An 8541-nucleotide genomic window follows, 5' to 3' on the forward strand; every position below is an offset into this window, starting at 1 on the left:
TGCGGGTTGCCCCCCCCGCTGCAGAGCGGGGCTGCACAGGCGGTTTTGCACAACAACCTGTGACTCGCAGATTCATATGCTGGATGGTTCCCACCGCGTTCTCGCTGAAGGGTTTGCCGAGTCATGCGACGCGTTTGCCATCCTCGCTCCAGCCCGGGAGGTGGGCACGCTGCGCTGGTGCCAGCGGCTTTGCGCTTTCCTCCTGCCTCCCTCATCCATCCCCCAGTCTCTGGGAGCTCCTGCAGGTCTTGGACCCAGCTAAGGTGGGTCTGCTGCCTCGCTGCTTCCCGAGGCGGTGTCTGCAGGGAATGCTGCTTCTCTGGCATCCGCACGGAGAGCTTTGACGGCGGCTGCGTGCTTTGGAGGTGGCATCCTTCCTCCAGCTCTTCCCTGAAGCCTCAGACAGGCGCTCGTGCTCCTTCCCAGCCCGCTGCTGCGCTAGGACAGGAGTCGAGCAGGCTTTTCCCTTTCTCCCTCTCCTCTCATACATTTAATACAAACTTCAAATACTGGCATTTTCTCCTGGCTTTTTGACAGCCTGGAGAGATGCACCCCAGAGAGCAGGAGGGAAAACCGAGTGTGTGAGCAACACAAAAGGGCTTTTCTGATGAGGAGCAGCACGCAAGTGCCTATTAGCCGTGCAAAGGGTTTAACGACATCCTTCAGCGCCTGGCCCTGTGCGTAGGCTCCCCTCGGGCTGGCTGGCTGGTCAGACTCGAATTTTAGGCTTCTTAAGGGTTTTAATAAGAAGCTGAACTAAAATACTAGCTTTGAGTGGAGAGCTAAACTCTTCAAGGTCAGAAGTGGAGAGGCTCGGGGTTAGGGTCAGTCCATGCCACAGGGAGGTGCGGTGCTCTGGGGATGGCCAGGGATGGGGATGCCCATGGCAGTGCTCCTTCTGCTTTGGATGTGGTGCTCCAGTGCAGCGGAACACAGCCCTGAGGGACTCCCAGAGGGGCTGGTCACCTCCACTGTTTGTTTTCTCTGGATGACCTGTCAATGTGGGGCTGCTGGCACCAAGCTGGTCCCGGACGACACGCCTGCGTGGCACCACAGGAGCCGAATGGATCAGCCTGATCCATGGTGGAGCAGGGCCGTGCGGGGCCGGGAGGGGATGGAGGCTGGGTCTGACGCTCACCCACGCGACCTCATGCTGAGGGTGGTCTGCCCAGCACCGAGCCATCCCGCAGACACTGCAGGAAGCAGCCTGGATCCGTAGGTTTGGGCAGGAGCTACCTGAGCATGGCCATACCATGTCCGGGAGCTGGGCTGGCCTGTTCAGTGTCCCCTTACCCTGCGCCACGTTGGAAAATTGACCTAAAATATCCCCCAGGATCCCTTGTGGCAGCAAAACCTTGCACACTAGGACCGTATGCCCGAAGGGGGCTGGGAGACACGTCACGCCTTGCACAACCCTGGGTCCAGCACAGCAGAACACTTGCACGCTCAATTTGCTTTAAGTGCAGGTGTCATTCCCGGGGGGATTTAACTGGGAGTAGAAGTTAGGACTGCTTTTTAGGCCCCAGCCTTAAGTGCTGCAGTGTGCTAGCTGGAAAAGCAATGAATCGTGTGCTTGTTGCTCTCAGCTACGTTTGCATCCCAGCTCCTCTGGAACAACCGGGTACGTGTCTCCCGAGTCACTCCAACACTCCCACACTTGCAAAATCCTTTAGCTTTTGGGAAAAAAAAGAGCCATATAAAGCCAGTCTTTATTAAACCTTCATCCTCTGATGCCTCTGTGTTAGAAAGTATGGCAAGAACATGCCACTTCCTACGGCTTCCTGGAAAAATGACAGATGAGCCATCGAAACATAGCACCTGCCACAGCCAGGGAAGATGATCCAGCAGAGGAGGGCAGCGGGGCTGGCATCTCCTGGCTCCGGAAAACAGTCTTCACAAGAACATACACAAGTGTTACGGACCTTTAATTGGAGTTTTTCTCACGTACGCTTAAGAAAGGTACAACAAAAAACCAAGCAGGTATTTTCTTGGCCAGCAAGGCTGGTCCAGTCTCCTCTCCCTCCCACCCAGCTTCTTCTGAAATGATACAAATAACCGGAGATTTAGGTCCATTCCTGTAGCTGGAGCACTTCAGGCATAACCCAAGGGGCAGGGTTCTCCGTCATGCTGCTGTGCAGGGCATGGAAAGCCTTCCCAGGAACCGGAGCTGGACTCCGCTCGATGCTGCTACCCTCACTGTTAGATTTCCTCCCAGCAAAATGTCCAGTGTCCAGGCTTCGGGGGGTTTTAGGGCCTTGCACGTCATGCTGAAGCCTGTTTAATTTCGTCTCCCCAGCCCTTGTTGCACCAGCCCCAATCCAGCCCTGCAGAACCAGCCTCCGTCCTGTGCCCGCCCCGCAGCCAGCCCCTTGGGGGGCACCAGGAGTAGCGCTCGCTGCCCCTTCCTCCTCTCGCCCAAACGGGTCCTGACCCCGACCCAGCCTCGGACTGACCGTTTGTGCAAGGCAGAAAGCCCTGGGCACCGCCGTAGTAGCTGGTTGAACCCACCCAACAAAGAGCCATGGTAAGGCTCGCCACGCCACGCTCGCCCCTCTTCCCTGCAATGACAGTCCTTTGCGAGGCAGGATTTTTCCAGGATCAGCTTTTTCTTTATTTAAGGATTTTTGCATAGGCAGGTGTTAGATTTTTCGGACACACGAATGCTCAAGTGGTCAATCCCGTGTGTACGCACGCGCTCGCACCCACAGCCCGTGCTGTCTTTCTGGGGGAATTTATTCGTACGCGTATATACAGTGGCCTGGCGGGAAATGTTTTCTGTGTTTTGAGAGAGAGAGTGCGAGCTCTAAAAGCATCACATCGATAAAAGCCTTCAGAGAGTGTCCACTCTGCGTGCCTGTGCAGTTTGGTTTCGGCAACTTTGTGTCGGTGTCCTATAGACTGACTACTGCACTTCCCTAGTTTGAATTTTGTCCTGACTCTTCTTCCTTTACTTTCTCCCCTAGAAAAACAGGATTTATAATGAAAATAAGCAATAAATCGCTGCGTGCGCTCGGGTGTAAAGGCTCTTCAAAAGCAGGGCAGCTGGCAGCACAGCGCCGTCCTCCTGCCTTGGACTTTTTGTGACAGACAGTATATTGATTAAAACAAAAATAGGGAAGTGTAATGGAATGAGGGTGTTTGCTGACCTTGTTCTGACGACAGAAAAGTCATTTTGGGGTGAGACTGTGCCTTGAGCTTTTACGGGGACCTGTTGTCCTGGGCATAGGATCAAGGGAGTTTTTCCTCCAGTAAGGGTTGCAAGATAGGTAGTAGTTGCCATTTAAAAACGAGGTACAATCCAAAGAAAACTGCTAGGAAAGTTTCAGTTAAAAGAAGCAAATTCATAATGCACAGTATCGGTTAAACGTGCACAATTGTAAATATAGACAATAATTTACATGCTTTTCTCTTGAAATATTAGTGCTGCTATGAGGAGGCAAGAGTGTGACTTACTTATGACTTACCATAACATTTCTGTACTGTAAATGAGACGGATGACGTTGACATCATATATGACTTAGCTGTGTACCAATTAGCTAAACAAATGCTATGAATTTCGTCATTCATGATGGAAGCTACATAAAAATTGCATAATTACTGCAGTGAGTCACCTAGTTAAATGGCACTCCTATATGGACGAATTGATTTCAATGCAAGATTAATAGCCTTTTGCTGCTGTTTTACGTGCTTGCCAAAGACCATACTACATTGTTGCTAAGCATCATTAATGGATTAAAATAAGGGTTCTGCATAATTCCTACGGTGTATCTTCAAACAGCTCGTTTAGTTTGTGCACTAGCCTAGCGCTTGTTAGCCCTACATAACACACGGGTCTGGAAGGCTGACACGTGTGAAGGAGGTTAATGCAATCCTAGGAACTCTTTCAAAAGCTCACAGGTTTTCTTGTGGATGACTTCGCGGAGTTTCCGCACGCGCCGGATGCTGGAGGTCCCCACAAAGCTGTCTGGCTGTAGGACAGCCATGCCGTTGTGGACGTCTCCCATGATGATGAGCTGGCCATCCACTGTGGTCATGTTGGGACACGGGCAGCTCCAGTCCATGTTCAAAAGCGTGATTTCTAGTGGTTCCTTCCCCAGGAATTTTAATCCCATTTTTTCATCTTTGAGAATCTCCTCCACCGTCACCAGGGCGTGTCCCGAGTCTTGGTCTTCGGTCAGCTCCGTTATACGGCCCAGGATGACAAAGTCGCTTTTGCAGAAGCTTGTCACCAGCTTCTGGCGTGGTTTGCAAGCTTTGCAGTGCGTGTTCTTCGGGAAAGGGCACATCTCTTCACAGGCCTCCCGGCTCTCAAAGTTGTTCTCGTTGCCTCCGCACCCGCCATAAATGAAGGACTGGCACTGCTTTGTCAGGCTGTTATAGGCCCATCGGGGCTCATAGGCTTTGCAGTGGCCTTGGAGGGCCGGCAGATTGCAAATGTTGATTGGGCCGTTCATGCACGTTAACATACAGTTCTCGTAGGTCTCAAAGTGGTTGAGGTTGCTGTTACAGTTCCCGTAGATGAAAGTAAAGCAGTTGTTTTTCTTCGCATCGTAGTACCACCTGGTCTGCTCTTCCCCGCAGTCTTCACTATCTGGTTGCTTCAGGCACTCATCGGTTGGAAAATGTGTTTTGTTTTGGGAAGCTTCTTTGGAGGTGGGTTCTCCTTTGACGACTGACAAAGGGTAATCAGCCCGGAGAAGGCCACCGCTGTTTTTGGCAGTGCAGGTGTAGATGCCTGCATCTTGGAGCTGGGTGTTGTAGATGACGAGCTGGGCGATGTTGGTGACCACGACGTTCCCTCTGACATGATTTGGCTTCATAATGACTTTGTCCTTCCCATCGACCTGCTTCTCCCACGTGATTTCTGGCTTGGGTCTCCCCGTAACATCACAGAGGAAGCTGACGGTCTCTCCCACGTAGACGGACTGATGGACAGGGTTGTTCACTAGAGCGGGTGGCAAGATGTCGATGACCGTTGTCTCGGAATAGGCAGTGGTAGGGCGAGCGGTTGTTTCTGGTGGGATAGGGCTGGTGTTTGGCCAGGTAAGGTGGTACCTGCAGGTGACTACGTTCAGCGTAATGCCTTTGATGCAAGCTTCTGCATCCATGTAGCACTTGTTGTAGTAGGTGAGCCCGTCGGAGGCACAGGTGAAGCTCGGCTCCTTCTCACACCTGTCCTTGCACTTGCAGACGGGTTGCCCGTCCCAGATGTCGCACTCTGAGCCTTGCTGGATGCACATGAAACGGTCGCAGGTCGCCTCTTTGGGCATTCCCACCGGCCCTTTTTTCCCCTTGACGTCCATGTACCGAGCTGCCACACAACTCTTCGTTCCACAGACATTGGGACAGCACTTCTCAAAGGTCTCGCACTCCTGTGGGGAAAGAAAAGAACCCCATCATTACTGGGGACAGAGCAAAGTCCTGTTGGGAGACCCAGCAAGCAGAGAGCCCAGAAACCTTCAAGATGATAGGTCAGGGGACCTGGTCTACCCCAGGTAGCTGTGGTCTGAGAGCCAGCATCCACCCAGCACCTCCCGAGAGGTGTCTAAACACAGCAGTTTCCAAGAGAAGACTCAAGAAGGAAAACGTGTTTCTGTTTCTTAAACACTAACCTCATCCTAAGTCTTTCCTAGAGTCACATGGACTGCTTGACTACCGAACCAACAACCCCCCTTCTGCGCTCTCCGAAATGCCTGAGGACAAGCCCTGAGCAGCAAGAGCGGATGGAAAGTCTTATCATATGGCTGTAAGCAGTAATCCTTCTTATTTTCCACAGAAGTATGTAAAGTATTATTTGAATTCCCCGAGACTAACAGCCTACTTTTGGAGGTGAAACTGCCAAGGATTTGTAATTGTTCACATTGTAGAGGAAATAATAGGATATCTCAGAAGTAAGGAAATTCTTGCTCCAAAAATAATTTTTCTATGGTATTTAGAAAAACAAACCCGAAACAGCTCATTATGGCTTCTCTGTCCTATTTTAGTCCTATTTTCAAATGCAGTATTGCTCTTCTAGTGATTTATTACACCCTGTCTCAGCTACAGTCAGCTCTAAATTGCAGTTAATTTTAGCAGAATTTTCATCTTCTGAACAGAAAAGGTATTCGATATGTGTGATCACAGCTGCGGCGTTGCTGTGGATTTCTTTAAGGGGCCATGAACACTGCTACCATATACCCAACGGGGCACAATTCCAGCGTGTGCTGAACCTCTACAACCCCCCTGAAAGCCCAACGGCTTTCTCCCTAAGTGAGAACAAAATGGTTTTTAAGCTACCAAGCTAAACAGCTTCCCCTCAGCCCAGTATCCTTTCCTTATTGGGAAAAAGATGACCTAATAACATAAAATAGCTCTTCCCCCATTTCCATCTGCATGTTTGCAGTGGTTCGCTTTAGGAAAGCCGGTGGCAGCGTCCTGGGCTGCTTGCAGACCCCTCGCCCCGTGCAAGGTCCCAGGACTCTGGGCTGGTAGAAGCCAAAAGCGAAATATTTTTAGCCAGTGGCTTCTGGCTTTCAGTTTTCGACCGGTAAATTATTAAAACGTTGTCCTCTGCTGCTGCTACTGGGGTTTTGCAAGTGTTTTCATATTCACTGCTGCACCTGGTGGTTCAAATAGAGGAGGCTTATTTGGGAATGGCAGAAGTGAAAACAGCACCTTCATACATAACACGTGGGATCCATCTGAGCAAATGTCTTTGTTTACTCGATGGCCAGCATTTTTCTCTCTCCCCCCTCAGCCCCCCCACTCCTTTTACCACTGCAGAAACAACGCGGCCACTGAGCATAACCCCAGTGACTTTTCAGCCTGGTACATGTTGCTGTCAGCCCGGTTTTGGCTGCAGGATCTTGGCCATTGGACGCAATGTAAGAGGCAGGACGAGCAGGTATTTTCAGATGCCAGCACGAGCCGGCAGTGCTGACAGGTCAAAAAATGAATTTTAGGGTTGTAAGCTAAGCACATTTTGAGCTGGGAGCATCACAGAGAACATCTGCCTGGTCATTTTAACCATGCCCCTGTTTTGCACTCCAAGCACGCTTTGTGTTGCAAGTGCAGCAAAGGCTGGTGATTTACATGTTAAATCAAACCATTTCATACAGGATTCCTCCCAGGAATATAAAGTGTTGACAGTGGCCACCAACAACAAAGAGCGTGGTGACCCTGCTAAAATACTACGGATTGGCCCCAGGGCATGCTGAGTTCTGGAGGATCAAACCCGGACGTTTCTTTCCACAAGCAACAAGGAAAACAATCAAATCCACACCAGCGTAAGCGACAGCTGCCACACACCTCCCCACTTCGCTGGTAACTCATCAAACCTTCTCTCTCCTATATAGGTCACGGGGCAACTCAATACGTGCGCTGCCCGCATCGGGTCCTGCACGGTGCCGGCACTTTCCTGTCTGGAACAGAAAGAGCCTGCGGAGCAAACCACCCACCGACGAGCCCCATCGCCCGCGAGCCGGAGAGGGGAAAAGGTGCATCACTCACCAGGTCGGCTTCGCACTCCCTCTTGCAAGTGCTCTGCGCGTCCACCCACAGGTTGGGGTTCATGTCATTGGGGCATATCCCCGCGTGGGAATACCGGATCGGAGGTAGGGCTCTCCCTTTCAGAGAGACCTCCAGAAGCAAGAGGACACTGCTCTTCCCCAGCAAGATCCACATCCACCGCGTGAACAGCACCACCAACATCTCAGAACTTCTCCAGGGCAATGGCAGTGACCGAGCCGGAGGCAGTTCTTGTTTGCTTGGGCTTGCTTTGCTCTTTTTTTTGGTGAGGCTTAAATTTTCGAGGAACCCAAATGCACCTGACTTCTGTAAAAACTTCAGCAAGCTCCTTCGCTGCCTCTGTTGATGGTGCAGTCCTGTCCGGACCTCATTGGATGAAAGGTCCTAGGAAGTTACCCCTTATTTTAAGAGAAATGCTAATAGTCGAGCAGAGTTAGCTCTATTTATACCCTGCCTCTGTTAACAAGTCAGAAAAAGTAAACTTGATTTCTTTGACAGGCACACGCTTCCTATGTCCCGGTGGCAGTCAGACAGATTTGTTGCAAGAAAAAAAAGCTGGAAAGAGTTTAAAAGGCTGGAACTGGCACGGTGGGACCCCTGCATGTTTCTGAATGCAGGGAGGCCTTCTTAACCCCTTTAGACCTAAAGTACTTCCCTATGCTAAGAATGGCATTTACTTCTGAAAGAGTACTTGTCTAAATAACACGGACCCCGGTCAGGGGATTTCCCCATGGCAAGGGGCTACACAATCACTTGCTAAAAGGAACGAGTAATAGGATTGAAGCAATTAAAGCTGGAATATCATATTTTAACAAAGGAAGTAGGGAAGAAATAACTTATTTAAACTCAGGATCGACAAAGCAGTACGTCTTCGTAACCTCTCCCGGGGCTCCTCCGGGCTTTTTGCTTCCCTTTGGTGGGGAGGTGTCCAGGATGCTGGGTTTAACGCTGCCCTCCAGCCCCACCAGCAAGATGTTAACAGTGTCCCTGAATTCCTCCACATTTCCTGACAGCCAGATCCCATTGTACAGTGCA

The 8541-nt window shown here is 50.8% G+C and overlaps 1 protein-coding gene across 1 annotated transcript; it reads right to left on the minus strand.

Annotated features, from left to right (window-relative positions):
- Positions 1 to 3361: 3361 nt before the first annotated feature.
- On the minus strand, positions 3362 to 8012 carry WFIKKN2 (WAP, follistatin/kazal, immunoglobulin, kunitz and netrin domain containing 2). The gene is made up of 2 exons (XM_010155528.1): positions 7489 to 8012; positions 3362 to 5372 (listed from the first exon to the last, which is right to left on the minus strand). The coding sequence occupies exons 1-2, from the start codon at positions 7687 to 7689 to the stop codon at positions 3861 to 3863; spliced, it is 1713 nt and encodes a 570-aa protein (XP_010153830.1). The 5' UTR covers positions 7690 to 8012; the 3' UTR covers positions 3362 to 3860.
- Between the last annotated feature and the right edge of the window lie 529 nt (positions 8013 to 8541).

Source organism: Eurypyga helias, unplaced genomic scaffold (assembly GCF_000690775.1).
Source record: "Eurypyga helias isolate BGI_N326 unplaced genomic scaffold, ASM69077v1 scaffold43457, whole genome shotgun sequence".
Classification (NCBI taxonomy): Eukaryota; Metazoa; Chordata; class Aves; order Eurypygiformes; family Eurypygidae; genus Eurypyga; species Eurypyga helias.